Here is an 18,129-nt window from a genome sequence, read left to right as displayed (position 1 = left end):
TCTCACCTCCGCATGGCTTTGGTGAGTGGTTGATTGATGAGAATGAGAGAACCAGTCTTCAAGGAGCAGCTGGTTGGCTTGCTCCCCTTGCTGTGCATCTCTGGAGAGTCAACTGTTGGTTTGTTGTCTCACAATCAACAGGAAATAGCTTCAGGATCATTAACAGCCTGTCCCTCCACCCCACAATCTGCTGTAGCAGGACTGTGAAATGTTCATTTATTCCTGCTGGTGTCTGAAAAGGTTTACCTTCTGCTAGAGTTAGTATGTACTGCTATCATAGGATTCATAAAGAGAGTCTTTAAATCATCTACACAGCACTGGAGAAACATCTCCTAGTCATAAAAAAGAAAAGGAGTACTTGTGGCACCTTAGACACTAACAAATTTATTTAAGCATAAGCTTTCATGAGCTACAGCTCACTTCATCGGATGCATTTTTTAGTCTCTAAGGTGCCACAAGTACTCCTTTTCTTTTTTGCGAATACAGACTAACACGGCTGCTACTCTGAAATCTCCTAGTCATGCTGCTGCAGACTATGCAGCTGGGGCAAGGTGGGCCAACTGTCTGTTCTTTTGAAAATACTTCATGCAGGCAGGAGGCAGTTGGTCTCTGTGCCTGCAGCCAGGGACAGAGGAAGGTACAATGTACCATCTGGCCATCTCTGAAGATCTGTGAGGGGTGAAGCAGCCAGTGAATACACCAAAAGGTACTTGGAGATTTACAACTTATTATAAGAGATGATGCAGATTGTTTGTTTACTCCTTGTCTGCCTGTATCCATCTGTTATTTTTTGTCTCATACTTAGATTGTAAACTCTTTGAGGGCAGGGACCATCTTTTTTTCTATGTTTGTACAGAACCCAGCACAGTGGGTCCTCATCCATGACTAAGACTCCTAGGCACTATGGTAAGGAAATAATTTATTTTACATTCTAGACTGTACATATTTTAAACCAGTGCTACATTTTGTGAGGGGTTTACCCTTCATGTGCCAAGCACCTTCTGATTTTAGCATGGCTCCTCTCAGGATCAGGTCCACAAGCAGTCTGGCCTGAGAAGGAAGGTTCTGATGATTAAAGAGCCATACATTCATTTGTGCAGAGATAATTTTGAAAGCAACTCCTTTTAAATAAAAAACTTTTTTTTTAAATGTAAAGGCTCCAACTTACAGGAATAATTTGGCCACACACACCAATGGGCTCATGTCTCGTAAATGTGAAAAAGTTTCCATCTAAACAAGAGGAAAAAATAGTACACTCAGACACAAACTTTTGTGAGAAACAGCTCAAGTATAAAGAAGATAAACTTAGTTACCAAACATAGCTACATACTCTTGTACTTATAAACGATATTTTCAAAATCTTAAGTATGCAACAAAAAAGTACATCTGGATTCAATCTGGACCTTTCCTACATGCCTCAGTGTTTGATTCTGCCCAGCCTGGCTGATTTTTTCCTAGTGGCAGCTCTGCTTCTGTCTGTGTGGTGGGTAGGCCTCCTGATGGGGTGTGTAAAGCATGCCCACTCAGGTATTTTTAATTCCTTCTTCTCCCCCCTGCCTGTTTTTTTTTTAAAAAAGTGTTTTTTTTTAAAAAGCTACTCACAATCCTAGGTACTTAGACATTTTTTAATATTATATTTTAGCTGACATGAAATCCATTAAATATAAAATCCTCTTGGTTTCAAATAAACATGTGTTCCAGTAAGCCTAGTATAGAGGTCTGTGTGATGCAAAAATCTCTGAAGCCGAAGTATTTATCACTCTTGCTTACCCTAATTCCTCCTTCAGTACAAATCTATCTTTCTTAGAGAGAAGGTAGGGCAGTCAGATTCCTTAGAGTTGATCAATGGAAGGGACAACAGAATGGGCTTTGAGCTAAATCAGGTGAATTTCTTCCCTTCCCTTCTTCCAGTCAAACTCTTCCTCATCCATCCTCAAATAATGGAATCAAAGAATAGTAGGGCACCTCACTTTCTTATGGCCCAGGTCTTAGTCTTTATTGAACCAAAGTCTTTTAAAATCTGTTTCCAATACTGTTACACTGTTATGTGTAACCTCTACCACTTATATTGCCCATTTAAAAAAGACTCCTCATATTTACTTTCACATGTAGAAACTAATATTTCTCTAGTAAATAATCAATATTGTTTAGTTGAATAAATACCAAAAATGTAAATAAGTAAGTTATGCTAACTGTGCCAAATGTGTAAAAAGAGGCATCTGATAGTCTTAACCAACCCATATTAATGTTTATCTGAAATCTTTCCAAGGCAAGATATTTTTCCACGTTACAGAATTTTTAGCAAGAGGCAGTTCAAAGGCATATCACATATCGTGCATCAGTTCTGGCTTGAAAAAAAGACTTTCTCAAAGCTACTCACCCATTGGAATGGTACGACCTTGAACTTTATCAGCCCAGCCTGCACAGTAGCGTAAAGTTCTAAGGCAGGCTCCTAAATCCATGAAGTAGGCAGTGGAAAAAAGTTTCCCACCATCAATGGATTCCAGTGTCTAGAAGAAAACATATCAACTATGTATTAATAATGGCAGTTACTTTTTATATCTAATCACTTGTTATGTTGCTATTGGCTGCCCAAATTACAGATTTGCAGCTCTGGTATATTCACTTTCTAAAAGGCAAATCAACCACTTTCTGAAAGAAGCAGAGCCACTGAAAAATCAGTTTGGAAATCTGTAAACCAGATGTTTCCCTAGGGCTTTACTCTCAGTGATTTATGCAGATAATTTGATAATGGTGCATTTTAAAGATGCAGGTTTGGGGGGGGGGGGAGAGGAACAGATTTCTGTTAGCTGAGTAAGTGAAGCTGCTCCAGTTTAGACCGAGTAATCTACTGGTGTGTATAAAAAGAGCTACAACTGGAAGCTCCTGGCTCAGATGATATAAATGGAACCATAAATACTGAGCCAGTGGGCCTTCTCAGGTTGCACACTCTGCAACAGATAATTCAGAGCTGATTAACCCTCCTCAATGATGTCCAAGGGATGCAGAGGCTCCCAGCAATGGCAATATCACTTAGGTGTCATTGCAGTAGGATACTGTGGTTCTTCAGTATTGTGGGAGACCTTCCATGGAACCTCAATGAAAGAGTGAATAATCTACAAATAATATGAGCAGGATTCCATTGTGGAGGGCTCTTAGGGCAGTATGGCATCCAAAACCAAACCAAAGTCTCCCAGTCTGCATATGAAAGGCCTGTACAAATGAGAAGCCTTTGATGAAGGGCATTTCAGTATGGAAAAATAAACACCTCCTAAACAATGGATTGTCTTTTATTAGCTAGCTACATAGTGGTAAATGAATGAATAAAATCCTTTAACTTGGTTTCTGCACTCAAGCCCTCCCTCCACCCCTGGCAAATAGCCATCCAAAACATTAACTCTCAGAGTGACAAGTCAGTGATTCCAAACGTGTAATTTTCCCCTTGATCATGGGTGCCCACTTCTGTCAGTACTCCAGCCCAAGAGTTAACATTAAAGAAATCCCACGTTCCACTATGTTTTGACTTTATTTTACTAAAACTTTTCAGAATAGCAAAGATGTTATAGAAAAAATAGACAGTTAAAATTAGGGTTGGAAAGTAGGTTAACATAAATTTAAGAATGGACCTGAACATTTGCCCATAGCTCAAAATAGATCGGAACTGAACTTTTAAAACATTTTTGATTTGTGTTTTTCACATTCATCCAGCTGTACACTTATTGCTTTTTGAGATTTCTGACCTAACTACATCCAGAATGTACAAGTAATCTCTCAGAAACACCTATTGCTAGTAAGGCAGATTCCCATGCTGAGATACAGATTATGGAGTTAAACCTCTAAAGGTTGGGATGTTTCACTAAGCAATCAAAGGCATACATGTTTATACAGAACTAAGCTGAGGATTAAACAAACTATTCAGAAACATCTTGGAGATTGAAATATTGTTAGAACAGTTTTTCTCATGTCTCCCTATGCAAACAGATACCAGGGGTCTTAAACTGTCTGAAGGCTCTTGTGGGGATCATCAGTAAGAGAAGCACCTAGTATTTCCTGCTCCTAGGTAGGTCGGAAATTCCAAAAAATCCCCACGTACTGTTTCGGAGTTTCAGCATTTATGTTTTTGGTCCTGGCCAAATGTGCAAATTTATTCAAAATTTTTTTAAAAAATGAATTGAACTAAAATCAAAACAAAACAAAAAAACCCTTTGGATTATCCTTAAATTTTGATCAATGGTGTTTGCAGGGGTGTTCTGAGTTTATCCAAATTGGTTCAGCTTTGGGAAGGGAAAAATCTCTTATTGATGGGGTCTGGAAGGCACTGCATTCAATAATAATGATGCAGAAAAGGCAGACGTTCAATATTTTTGTTCTGTATTTAGGGGGGAAAAACAGATCATGTAGGCATATCATATGATGCTAATACTCTTTCCGTTCCACTAATATCTCAGGAGGATGTTAAACAGGAGCGACTAAAGTTGCACATAAACTTGCACAGCAAGTCCAGATAATTTACATCCAAAAGTTTTAGAAGAGCTGGCTGATCTTGCTGGACTGTTAATGATGATATTCAATAAGTCTTGGAACACTGGAAGTTCCAGAAGATTGGGAGAAAGCTAATGTAGCAACATTTAAAAAAAGGTAAACAGGAAGACCTGGTAATTATAAACCTGTCAGTCTGACATCAATCCCATCAAGGTAATGGAGTGTCTGATAGAGGACTTGACTAATAAAAATTAATTAATGCCAATCAACATAGATTTATGGAAAATAAATCCTGTCAAACTGACTTGATTTTTTTATGAGATTATAAATTTTGGTTTATAAAGGTAATAGTATTGATGTAATAGACTTCTGTAAGACATTTGGCATAGTATCACACAACATTTTGATTAAAAAACTAGAATATAAAATTAACATGGCACACATTAAAGGGACTAAAAAGGTGGCTAACAGGTCGCAGTATACAATTGTAAACAGGGAATCATCATCAAACGGATGGGTTTCTAGTGGAGTACTATGGGGTTTGGTTCTTGGCCCTACATTATTTAGCATTTTTATCAATGTTTATGAAGAAACATAAAATCATAATTAATGAAGTTTGCTGATGACCCAAAAATTGGGGGAGCAGTAAATAATGAAGAGGACAGGTCACTGATACAGAGTGATCTGGATGGCTTGATAAACTGGGAACAAGCAGACAGTATTTGTTTTTAATATGGTTAAATATAAATGTATACAACTTGGAACAAAGAATGTAGGCTCTACCTACGGGATGGGGGACTCTATCTGGGGAAGCAGTGACTCCAAAAAAGATTTGAGGGTCATGGTTTATAATCAGCTCAACATGAGTTCCCAGTGCAATGCTGTGGCCAAAAGGGCTAGTGCATAAACAGGGGAATCCTGAGTAGGAGTATAGAGGTTATTTTGCTTCTGTATTTGGGACTGGTGCAATTGCTGCTGGAATACTGTGTCCAGCTCTCGTGTCCACCATTCAAGAAGGATGTTGATAAATTGGAGAGGGTTCAGAGACGAGCCATAAGAATGATTAAATTATTAGAAATCATGCCTTATAGTGATAGACTCAAGAAACTCAATTTAGCTTAACAAAGAGAATGTTAAGGGATGACCTGATCACAGTGTTTAAGTACCTACATGGAAAACAAATATTTGGTAATGGGCTCCTCAATCTAGCAGAGAAAGATATAATATCCAATGGCTGGAAGTTGAAGCTAGACAAATTCATATAGGAAAGAAGGTGTAAATTTTATCAGTATGGGTAATTAGCCATTAGAATAATTTACTAAGGGTCATGGTAAATTCTCCATCATTGATAACTTTTAAATCAAGATTGGATTTTTTTTTTTTAAAAAAAAGATGCGCTCTTGGAATTACTTTGGGAAGTTCTATGGTTTTTGTTATACAGGAGGTTATCCCAGAGGTCATGGAATCTATGAATTTATGAACACTTCCTATCTAAAATGGAAGAGGAATCCAATATCACGTGGAAGGTATGGGAAATAAAAACAAATTAAGGAAAACAGAGATGTACAAGAGGATTTAGTAGGGGAGGGAAGAAGTAATTAGATATTATTGGATTGGCAAGTAAAAAACAAAACAAAACAAAACTGACTGCTTCAGCTGTCTTGTGGAAGTAGCTTAGTTTCCTTTTCTCTTCATAGAATCACAAAACTGGAAGGGACCTCAAGAGGTGATCTAGTCCAGTGGCCTGCACTCAAGGCAGGACTAAGTATTATCTAGATCATCCCTGACAGGTGTTTGTCCAACCTGCTCTTAAAATCCCCAATGATGGAGATTCTACAACCTCGCTAGGCAATTTATTCCAGTGCTTAACCACTCTGACAGTTAGGAAGTTTTTCCTAATGTCCAACCTACACCGCCCTTGCTGCAATTTAAGCCCATTGCTTCTTGTCCTATCCTCATAGGTTAAGAACTACAATTTTTTCTCCCTCCTCCTTATAACAACCTTTTACATCCTTTAAAACTGTTATCATGTCCCCTCTCAGTCTTCTCTTCTCCAGACTAAACAAACCCAACTTTTTCAATCTTCCCTCATAGGTCATGTTGCCTAGATCTTTAATCATTTTTGTTGCTCTTCTCTGGACTTTCTCCAATTTGTCCACATATTTCCTGAAATGTGGTGCCCAGAACTGGACACAATACTCCAGTTGTGGCCTAATAAGCATGAAGTAGAGTGGAAGAATTACTTCTTGTGTCTTGCTTACAACACTCCTGCTAATACACACCAGAATAATGTTTGCTTTTTTTGCAAGTGTTACACTGTTGACTCTTACACCTCTATAGTCTGTACTGTATGGCGAAGATACAAAAATCAGTATATGTCATCATTAAAATTGGTATGTAAAATCCACATCAAAAGTATGACTCCTTTAAAATGTGCTAAATCACTAGTTCAAATAGGGGAAGGCTCACAATGTAGTTTCCCCAGTGTTTCCCAAGAAGCGTGACAGCTAGTTCTTCTGTGAGGTCTGACAGGACTAGTTTAAAGTGGGTACTTTGCTGAAGAAAAATATATGTTCAGATCTGATTTTTGAAAAATAAGCTGCTCTAGAAACTAGCAGTTGCCAACTCTCAAGTGTGAGCAACTGACCACAGCCCCTATAAATCTTCATTTTTGGTTTAAAAAGCCTTTCGGAATGCAGGCAAGTGTTATTTAAAAAGACTCTATAGCCAGAAAGAAAGAGAAGGGCAAATGAAGATTTCTTTGCAGATATTTATGTATTTTTGTAGGCTAAGTATGCTGGTTCCATTACATTAAATTGTTGGTGCTGTCTGCAGCTGTTGGCTGTATAGTTTGAATGCTGTGATTGAATTATTCTGGGTAACATGGTTAAATCATTGTGTTACCTTGGAGGTTAGCTACACTGATGCTATGGCTAAATTTCTGGCATCTTTGGCAGAAAAACACGTCCCAGATCAGGATTTTGTGAACAATTACAATACCTAGTGGTTATTTTTTATGTAACTGTAAGATCCCATCTCTAACACTGCTTGCAATAGCAAAGTGAATGTCTCAATGACAACAACAATATTGGGCTACAGAGAAAGGTGAAGGTAAATATTTTGGACCATGTACACAGCTATTTGCAGCACTGCTATAAAGTTTTAAAATGCATTAATGCAAGTTGTCAGCCATCTGACTGTTAAAATGTTCCAATAAGGAGCACTCTACTATATATGCAGAGTTAGCTGGTCCTCTATTTTCTCACCTTCTCACTGTCAACAGCAAATATGTTGCGCCTTTGGTCTTTGATCCAAAATTTGTCAGATATAAGGGAGAGGGTGGGAGGAGGCGGCGGCGGCGGCAGTGGCAGTGATGAAAATGGTGCATTAATGAAATCCAAAATTCTTTCCATCTTTAAGAGCAGAGCTTTGCTTTTAGGCTCTGATTTAGCAATTTTCAGCATGTACTTAAATACCATTGAAGTTACATTGATGCTAGTAGGATCTGAGTATGACTTAAAGCTGAGCATATGTTTAAGTGCTTTGCTGAATGAGGGTACAAAAGTGCTGGTCATTTAAACATGCCAATTAGTAATACAAAACAAGCCAGTCAGAGACTTGGCTGAAAATAAGCACTGACATGGCCTGATTTTCAGAAGGGCTGAGCACCAACTTCTCCCACTGATGATGTGTCCTGTGAAAATCGGGGCATCAGTAAAAGACCACTCTTTCCCTTCTTTCTGTAAATGCTTTATACTTACAGCTAAGAGTAGACGATCTCTTTCAATTAAGTCAGCTAGTTTATTTAAGAGCCTTCCCCGTTCTGAAGCATCCATTGTACGCCATGGCGACCCAAGCTGAAAAGCTTTTCTCGCTGCTTTAACAGCTTTGTCTATGTCCTCCTGTGTGTGAACAATATGGAGATTTATTTGATTAATATTTGATTCTGTTATATAATCCTGTTTTTTTCTATCTGTACAGCACCTTAAGTTTGCTAGGCATTTTGCAGAATAAATACAAGACATCAACCTTGCTGCAAGCAACTTACAGTCTAATTAGAGGAGAACACTCATTTTACATCAGTTTTTTTCAAACATGCTCACTATTACTTGAAAAGTTTCCCAGTTATATGAAGTGATATAGGAAACAGCTGAAGTCTCAAAACACATACATAAAAGTATATTAAGGAACTCCACTTTTAAGTCTAGATTTCCAAAAACTTACCACCCATTTTAGCACCCACAGTTATTTGCAGGTGTAACAATCTATTTCAATGTCCAACTGCCTGTACCCACAAATCAGGCATCTAAACATCTAATGTAGCCTAAATTCTAGACATAAAACTGCCCAAAGGCTTGGTTAAGGCCAGATTAAAAATATGTCCCAAAATATTTCATATGATGATCACAGATGTATTCTTTGGCAAACAAATAATCTTTGTTTTTTTAATTGGAAGTGCAGGACCTAAGCACTTTAAATCATGGAAGCATCTGATTAATTGACCAGGTTTTAGTTGCCAATCCTAAGCACTCCACAATGCTGGCACTGTCTCTACATTAAACATGTTAACTTGTCAGCCTATGGCAGTTTTTATAATACTGTTTATTATTAATCTTTTGGCTTTCACAACAATGGAGCAATGTATATTTCACTGTGAGGGAATTGTATCTACATGGAGGGTGTTCTAGGATGCAAAAGAAGCAATTAAAGGTCTATTTAGAAATGATTTTCAGTATTTGGGAATTTGTCATACTTCACACATCCTGCTGCTCCTTTTCCAAGTAAAATACAAATGGAGGTTCAATTCAGCCCTTTGGCTTTTTTGAAAGAATAGATTCCTACTTTTTCTAGAAATATCTGTAGCACAATTTTCTGTGCAATTTGCATGTACAATTTAAGCAGCAACTTCTGAAAATTTGTCCCACACTGTAATTTGCCCGATTCTCCTCTCACAATGGTGTAAATCAGGAGTAATTCCACTGAATTCAACACTAGGGTAAAATTGTTGTGAAAGCAGAATCAGGCCCAATATTTTTAATCAATATTGATAACTGAAATTGAATTATCCTTCAATGACTTAGTGAGGGACAAATCACGTCACAGAGAGCCTAGAAAGCAAAAGGACCAGTGCAGACCTGCTATGTAGGCAGGATCGTCCTACAGTGGGTACTTACCATCACAGCACAGACAGCTCCACAGTGGCTCTCTGTGTCCAAGTCATCATGAGGTTTGGGGGCAGGATGAAGGAAAGGAGTGTGTGGAGCAGGTGGATTCATGACCATATAGCTCTGCTGACCAACCCCACCTACATGGGAAGGCACGGTAGCTGTGGGGAATATTGAGGCTACAATAAAGCTAATATTCCGCTAGTATTTTGTAGCCTGATGGAGATGATTCCTTCCCCAAATGGAAGCTACCACATGCATAGACCATGTAGTTGGACATTGTGAAGGGATAAGGATTTGATCCCAAATTGAACATTTATGCTTTATCTGTCACGGATGAAACAACTATATACACTGTATGATGGAATGTAATCCACGTACTGATTTAGACATAATAATTTCCTACGAGTGTAAAAATCAATGGTACACAATGTGTCTATGGTATTATGCCCCACCCCTTCACTCAGCATGAATACTAGGGGAAATGCACAGCAAAATGAGGGAACATCCTCCCCACAAGCCAATGGAGTAGCCTTGTAGCTGCTCTGCAGAAGCAATCTCAGCTCAACGGCTGAAGTATCCCCCACATATCCTTAATGTGGCCCTGCTTTGAGAGAGAGGATTGAATGGTCTGCACAGTGGCAGATCCTCTTCCTCACTCCCACAAATTCACAACCCATCTTATCCACACATAAGCCAATAGTGAGTTGTGGGTGCTCAGCACCTCTGACAATTAGGCCACTTATTTAAGTGCCTAATTTAAGGCACCAAGGGTGAAAATGTTGCTAGACCATTTAAAATTGTCTCAAATTCTCATTTTAATTAACTGTGGTTCCAGTATCATACAATTAATAGAATGTGCAGATCTGGTTGTAAAAAAAATGCAAATATGTTCAAGACATTTTCCATCATACTTGTTGAAATTTCAAAATTCTCCCATGCACTCTATCAGATATTAATGACCCAGAACAACTGTATAAAATAATAATTAATACTGTTTAATTTTATGGTGCCTATTGGCCTAAGGGTAATAGATGCTTTTAGTCTATATATGATCAAATGCTTATTTTTGCAGGGATCTTTTCTACGGTAAAAAATAGATAGTTAGAATCCATAAAATGAGAACGCAAAACTTAAATTCAACAAATTAAGTCCTTTGAGCAAAAAATATAAAATATAAAACTGCTCTGTCAGTTGTATGAGACTTAATTTAACATAGAAATCTACACCAAGAGACAGAGACAGATAATTATGGACAGGGCCAGGCTTACTAGGTGTTTTTTTTTTTACACTTGTTATAAAATGTGCATTTACTTTACATCTCACTGATCATTTGTTAAATAAATGTAGTCATGCTTTATTATTACTAGGGGCCTTCAGGATTAGTGAGCATAGCCTAAAAGAGCCATCTAACTGAAAGGAAAACCGTTCCCATTCACATGTGTGTCTGTACTTTGTAATCTTCACTTAAAAAACACACACTGAAAGGCAGTGTACAGCTCTCTGTTAACTCTATTGTACATACAAATTAAATTCCTAAAATCTCTTGGCTAAAGACTAGACTCTAGAATATTCGGTTTACAATGACTGTAATTTATTAGATTTGTACATTTCACTAGACAATTTAATTAATAGCAGTTGTCATTACACATTAGTTTACAAAATTACTGCATATGAAGCAAACCTGTATGCTGAACAGCATTATCTCTTTATTTAACGAGTTGTTAGATTGCTTGTAAAGAATGAAAGCTACAAGAGTTTCAAATGTTAAGTGAACAGTTGCAGGTCATGAGTAATTTAATTTGAGGATGATCAAATATCAGGCCAACCTGATTTGCAATGTAACTTGATTTTTAAAGATTAAAAAGAGAAGTAGTAGAAGGTGTCATAAATATAAAGGGAAGGGTAATAACCTTTATGGATGCAGTAATATAAAATCCCTCTTGGCTAGAGGTACAGAATCCCCTTACCTGTAAGGGGTTAATCAGTTCAATTAACCTAGTTGGCACCTGACCCGAAGGACCAATGGGGAAAGAAGATACTTTCAAATCTGGGAAGGCCTTGTTTTTGTGCTCTGTGTGTGTTCTCTCCGAGACAAAGAGAGAGACCAAGCAAGTAATCCAGCTCCTACTGAAATGATACATCTAATATTACAGAAATAGTAGGTAATAGCAAGGAATGCGTTAGATTATCTTTTGTTTTAGCTTGTGAATTTTCCCTGTGCTAAGGTGGAGGTTTATCCCTGTTTTTTGGAACTTTGAAGTTTTGCTTAGGGGGGAATCCTCTGTGTTTTAAGTCTTATTACCCTCCATCCTGATTTCACAGAGGTGCTTCTTTTACTTTTTTTTCCTTTATAATAAAGTTCTGTTTTTTTAAAGAATCTGATTGGTTTTTAGTGTTCTAAAAACCCCAGGGTCTGGTCTGTGCTTGCCTTGTTTCCCTATCTTGTTGGTAGATTAGTCTCAAGCCTCCCCAGGAAAGGGGGTGAAGGAAGTTGGGGGAATATTTTGGGAAAACAGGAACTCCAAATGGTCCTTTTCCTGAATCTTTGTCTAACTCACTTGGTGGTGGCAGCAGTACTCATCCAAGGACCAGGAAGGATTTGTACCTTGGGGAAGTTTTTAACCTAAGCTGGTAGAAATAAACTTAGGGGGTCTTTCATGCGGGTCCCCACATCTCTACCCTAGAGTTCAGAGTAGGATGAAAGATATGAAATATCTTGAAATATGAAACATGAAAGATACCTACAATGCCAGTGAGATACAATCAATAATGGTTATGAAATTCTTTGGGTAAGGACAAAAGGAATGAAAAATGAAGACAAAGTCACACTGAGCATCAGCTACAGACAACCTGGACTGGAGAAGGACAAGAATGAAAAATTCCAAGACCAGATTTCATAGAGCCAGATTTACTAGGTTTTTATAGTGTTACTATAACACTTGTTATAGATGTGCATTTGCTTTACATTACATGGAGTTTTTGTTCAATAAATGCAGTCATGTATCCAATATCATGAGTCCTCCCGAGATATTTGAAACCATAGGAAACCATTCTCGATCAGGGCATCTAGCCATCTATTTTATAAGAAATAGATCCAAACTTGTATAGCAAAGATGTTCCAAACATTGCCAGGTATCTTACAAATCAGCTCTTATGCTTGGACACCTATCAGACAATAACACTTGGACCTGAATCCCGTCGTCAAATCCATGGTATAGGTATCTGGTAAAGTGCTGAAACCTGTAATTTAGAATCCACAGAATTATGCTGCAGACAGAATATTTTATGCTGGATCTGGATCAGTACCATATTAACGTTAAATGATTACTGGAAGGGGATGGGAACCTGAGCAACTGGGCACTGAACTGTGCTCCTATGTATTCAAAGGCTGAATATATAACAAAGTAAACAAATGATTTGGTCTAGTAAAAAGCTTTAAAACTGGGAGAACTCCAAGAACATTAAGAAAGGGGGCATTTAGGCTGAATATGAAGGGTTTTTTGTGACAGTGAAACTTTGGGTATGTCTACTCTGCAAATTAAGCCCAGGCCCAGATTCAGGCTTTAGCCCAAACCCTCTTCTGTTTACACACAAATCTCTTGGGCTCAGACCTAAGTTCTAGGACCCTGCAGGGGCAGAGGGTTTGAGCCCAAGTCAAGCCAGGACCCAGGATTTAAGCTCTGTTGCTTTACAGTGTATGCAGCCTCCTCTGACTTGGTCCTGAGAGTCTGCCAAAAGTATCCCATAGTTCCATGGGCCAACTTCCTTTGTCCACTCTGTCCTTAGCATCTCCAATACACTCAAGGGAAACAGACAGAATCTCCATTGGTGTAATGCAGCAGCTTGGTAGGTCAGTGTTTAACCCTTTCATTGTCTTCCCTACGCTGAGCTACAAACCCACCATGAGATATCTTCTGGGTTTGCAATAAAGGCTGAACAGAAGAAGTCTTTTGCAAAGCGTGCTGCTTTATGGTCATGGGAGCACAGCCAGATTTGGGTAAATCTCTGGTATAAAGCCCGCAAAACTGTGTACTTTAGTCAGAGTACTTAGAATGACCACACCTACCAGCAAATAGCAGCACTGCAAATTTACCGGCTCGGTGACCAGTTCATGGAGTGGATTAATAATTTTATTAAGATAATGTTGAAGTAAAAAGAAAATGGTACAGAGTTTAGGCATAGAAGTTTCTGGTTATCAGTGAATAAGGTACAGATTATCAAAGCATGCAAAATTCGGTTTAGGAGCGTGTGGCGTAAGGAATACATAATCTGCAATCTCCCCTATTGAGGGTAAAAGTTTAACGGGTCAAAGTACAGACATTGAGATATGGGGGTATGTTGTCCATATAATGGCTATGTTCAGGTGTGGACTATAATGAGCGGATACCATGATGAGGATGGATCTACTCTCATTTGGTGGGATTTAATGTTCAGTGAGTTTATGGTTCCAGTTCATATGGTCCAATGGAAAATGTCTCTCAGTCCCTTTCCCATAGTTGATGCACGATGTCGTACCAGCTCACACCTCCTAGTATTGTCGGTGGCTGGTGATGTGTTCGATGTACATGTCCCTGGACCATCGGATGGTGTCTGAGACCATGAGGCGCCGCATGAGCCGTGCATAGCATCAACCGATACGACAGGTCTGCAGCACACCCTTGTTGCAGGGGCCCAAGCGCCCAGGGATGATCAGAGCATCCATCTGCACCTCGTAGCCCTTCGCTCTCAGGGCGTCAGCCAGGGGGGTGTATTTTTCCAGTTTACGAGCTCGGGCGTCGTGGAAGGCCGGGGTCCTGTTCTCAAAGGAGACTGTTATGTCGACGAGGATGATCTTTTTCTGGGCCTCGTTGGTGACAACCACATCAGGTTGCAACTGGCTGTCAGTACCGGGGATGGCGCAGTTTATGGCAACTTCCCCCAGGCGTGGTGCGATGGCTTTCACCAGGCAGTTCTGGATGGCATTGTGGCGCAGCTGCCAGGCTCTGGAGTGGGGCTTGCAGCTGCACAGGACGTGGGGCAGGGTCTCAGAGTAGCCGCACTTCCTGCAATGCTTGTCTTGGTTCCCGTGGCGGACGGCTCCGTTGAGCGGGATGCAGTTGATGAACCGCCAGTCGGCGAAACGGGTGAAGCCACCCCCGGCGAGGAAGTGGTTGCTGGCATCCCACTTGCTTGTCAGTTCGAAGGCTTTACCCTGGTCCGGTTTACACTTCATGTACAGCAAGTGGATGGCCACCTTCAGGGTCCTCTCCAGCATGCCCCTGGCGCTCGGGGTGACGATGGTGTTGTCGTCGGACCTGATCTGTGGCAGCAGGACTCCCAGATCCTGGCGCTCCTCGCACCACTCCCAGCGGCAGCCAATGAGCTTCCCCAGGCGACACATGGCATTGTGAGTGCGGGACCACAGTAAAGCGATGTCGCCAGCGTCCCATCCAAATTCGCCATCCAGGGAACCACCCAGGAAGGTGGCGGTTTCTTGGTTGGAGGGGGCTCTGCCGATCCGCTTCTTTGTTGCGTCATGGAGGGCATTTGCTGTGATGTTCCTTACCATGGCATCGGGACATGTCAACAGGTGGAAGGTGTGGGTGATCACCGCGACGTCATACAGGTCACCCATGTGGGAGACATTGGCACCGCCATGCCTGTGGGTGATATATATCAGCTCATTGCTGGGTCTCTGGGGAAGGAACAGCCACTTCTTCACCAGCTGCCGAATGATCTTGTCTGCCTTGTTGAGGGGTATCTTGGCCACGGCAGATCCCCTTAGGACGAACAAGATGCGGGGGATCAGAAAGGTGTTCAGGGTGTTTATCTTCAGCCACGGTGTTAGCAGGGAGGCATCGATCTTGGCGGCATCCTGCAAGATCTCCTGGATGGTGTCCTCGGGTGTCTGACAGACATGGAAACCTGTCGGCGTATCGAGGTGCCGGTATGCCTGCCCCTCTGCCAGGGGGATGATGGGCTCGCCCTGGATCTGGAACCCTGTCGTCTGCACCGAGTCCCTTTTGCTGCCATCGATGTGGAGAGATGCGCACTTCTTTGCATTGAAGAGGAGCCCCATCCAATCGGCAGCTCGACTGGTGGCATCTCGCTTATGTTGGAAGTTCTCTGGGTCGTCCACGGTCAGGACCAGGTTATCTGCATAAGCCAGGATGCTCTCCCTCTCACCAGGGAGGTTGAAGTCATCTATATTACTCTGGTCTCAAACCAGGGACCAGAACTGTACCTTGGGCAACTCACTGACTTCATGCCCGTTTTATGAGTTTGACTGAAAACAGTGAACTGTGGGAAGGGGAAGTGGAAATGTTTTCCATTTACTAATCTACTCCATGTCAGTTAGAATTAGTCCATGCAGTCCATAGGTGACAGAACTCTTTGTGCCATATTTGACTGTAGTTTGAAATTTTGTCCAGAAATGTGGCTGGGGAGGAGAAGGGGGATGGCTGTGGAGTTCTATGTGCTTGTGGGCAGCCATAACAGGCTAAGCCATGTGAAAGCTAAGAAATCATCCTGTTGATTCAGTCATGAATTATGACCCAGTTCCAATTGCTGATAGCTGTAAACTTTTCCTGAAACAGGAACTCTCCCCCCGGATAGGTAGTCACATTTCAGAAAAGGAAGCATTTTCCTGGGCCACCTTGGTAGCTGACCAGCCAACTCCACTCATAGATGTGCTGTTCAGTCACTATACGTATGAATACTTCAGCTGCATACACTGCAGGTTTCTGAGCAGCAGGTTGGAATAACATCTCTCTGTGTCAATTGGGCACAAAAAGGACTGTTATGTCCTCCAAAATGTGGAAGGCCTGAAATGATAGAAAAAGCTTTTCGAACTCAGCCACTGATGCCCCCACCTCGCAAGGCCAAGTAGTTCTACAATTTTTAGAAAGAAAAAACCAACTTTCAAATTAACTTACCATTGTTCCTTTACTTCTAATGCTGGGATTAAGCAGGCTGTGTCCAGGGAGCTTCTGTGGTCTGAAGCTTGGAAAAGTAACATTTTAAGCCCTTGAAATACCACAAGAAGTTTGTCTATGCTCCTGCTCTGAGTTTATCCGAGACAATATCCCTCTGTCTCTTGTCCTGTTCCAGGCCCCTCGACCTCTTCTGGCTGCAGCACCTCCATCGCTCACCTATACTACAGCAGAAGCCTGGACCTTCACCTTGCACCTTCACAGACTGTTTCCATGATGAACATATGGTTGAAATTCTGGAGAGGGCCAACAAGCAGGTCCAGCACCAAAGATGGAGGGACTTACAGAAGAGGAAAGTCATGGCGAGAGGCAAGAGGAAAGGCTCAGGCTTGAGGGCAGGATTTCAGCATGGGAGCTGTCACTTGTTTTGCAGTTCCTGGAACAGGAATGGTGGCTAAAGGTGGAGGACGGAGCTTAGCAGAAAGAACTGCTTGAGCAGCTGATATCATTAATGGCCACAAGAGTATCAGCTCCTGCTGAATCACTCACATCAGAGCTTGATTCTCTTTCACCGTGCCTTGTGATGCAGTCCAGAAACAGCTGGGAAAACTCCATGGCTGGGTGGCCCATGCAATCAGGCCCCATGAATGACTGGGAAGGGCAACTTTGCCAATGGGATAAACATCTCCAATGGGATTTCAATCTGCCAAAAGCACTTTCAACAACCATTCTACACCAGCCGAGAGAGCTTAATTAAAACATCTTTTGCCAGGGCTTCTGAAAGCAGGGTACAGTTTCATAAGTCAAGGCCAAAGGGGTTACATGGAGTCCTCCAGAATAATGGTGTGGACAGTGACTCTGTTGATGACAGTGTCATTTGGTGGAAGTAGTGTCCTATCCTGTTCATCCTCAAAGTCACAAAAGGGACTGACCTAGCCTCTGGCCATCTCACTTTTTTAGGGTAACTGTGGTGTGATCACATTTGAAGATTCAGCCCAATAAGCATTTCTTTATGGCTGTTGACTTAGTGGGAGTTATGAATATACAATGAAAACAGGACTGGGTACTTAGTATTAAAACAGGTGCAAAATGTTTTTAATGAAATGCAAAAGCCCTGAAAAATTGTGTTTTCTGCATTTTGTTATTAATTTCACCATGGACCCATCTATATACATAAAAATCATTATTTGTGTGCAAAAACTTTTCTAAGCAAAAACGGGCCAATTTTGAGGCCAAAAATGATGTCACAAATGAGGAAACTTTATAGAAACAGAAAAAATGTGTGCCTGCATGTGCCTGTGTATACATGCATGCTCGGGAATAGAACATACACAAAGGCAAATATTTGCATGAATGAAAACATTAACAGATAAAACTAGAAATTTTTCCCACAGGTCTAGTTAAAAGTTTGTCTACAGTTGTCAGCTAGAAATAGAACACTTGTATCTCAGGCTTCCATTTAGATAGTTCATCCAAAAAATGTTTCTGGTCATCAGTTCTAAAACTATGGAAACAAAAGAGCCTGCTATATATAAACATATCACTCTGTACTTGATAATGTGCACTGA

The 18,129-nt window shown here is 40.7% G+C and overlaps 1 protein-coding gene across 1 annotated transcript in view; it reads right to left on the bottom strand.

The window, feature by feature from the left end:
- Positions 1-18,129, bottom strand: part of ALDH1A1 (aldehyde dehydrogenase 1 family member A1) — a 52,371-nt gene that overhangs the window by 18,981 nt on the left and 15,261 nt on the right. The window contains exons 3-5 of the mRNA XM_038402410.2: positions 8,244-8,384; positions 2,381-2,510; positions 1,169-1,230 (exon numbers count right to left, since the gene is read on the bottom strand). Of these exons, the coding sequence (XP_038258338.1) occupies positions 1,169-1,230; positions 2,381-2,510; positions 8,244-8,384 (333 nt within the window). The remainder of the gene's footprint in view (positions 1-1,168; positions 1,231-2,380; positions 2,511-8,243; positions 8,385-18,129) is intronic.

Source organism: Dermochelys coriacea, chromosome 5, assembly GCF_009764565.3.
Source record: "Dermochelys coriacea isolate rDerCor1 chromosome 5, rDerCor1.pri.v4, whole genome shotgun sequence".
NCBI classification, from domain to species: domain Eukaryota; kingdom Metazoa; phylum Chordata; order Testudines; family Dermochelyidae; genus Dermochelys; species Dermochelys coriacea.
Note: the sequence above shows the minus strand (reverse complement) of the source record. Positions and strands in the feature narration are given on the sequence as shown.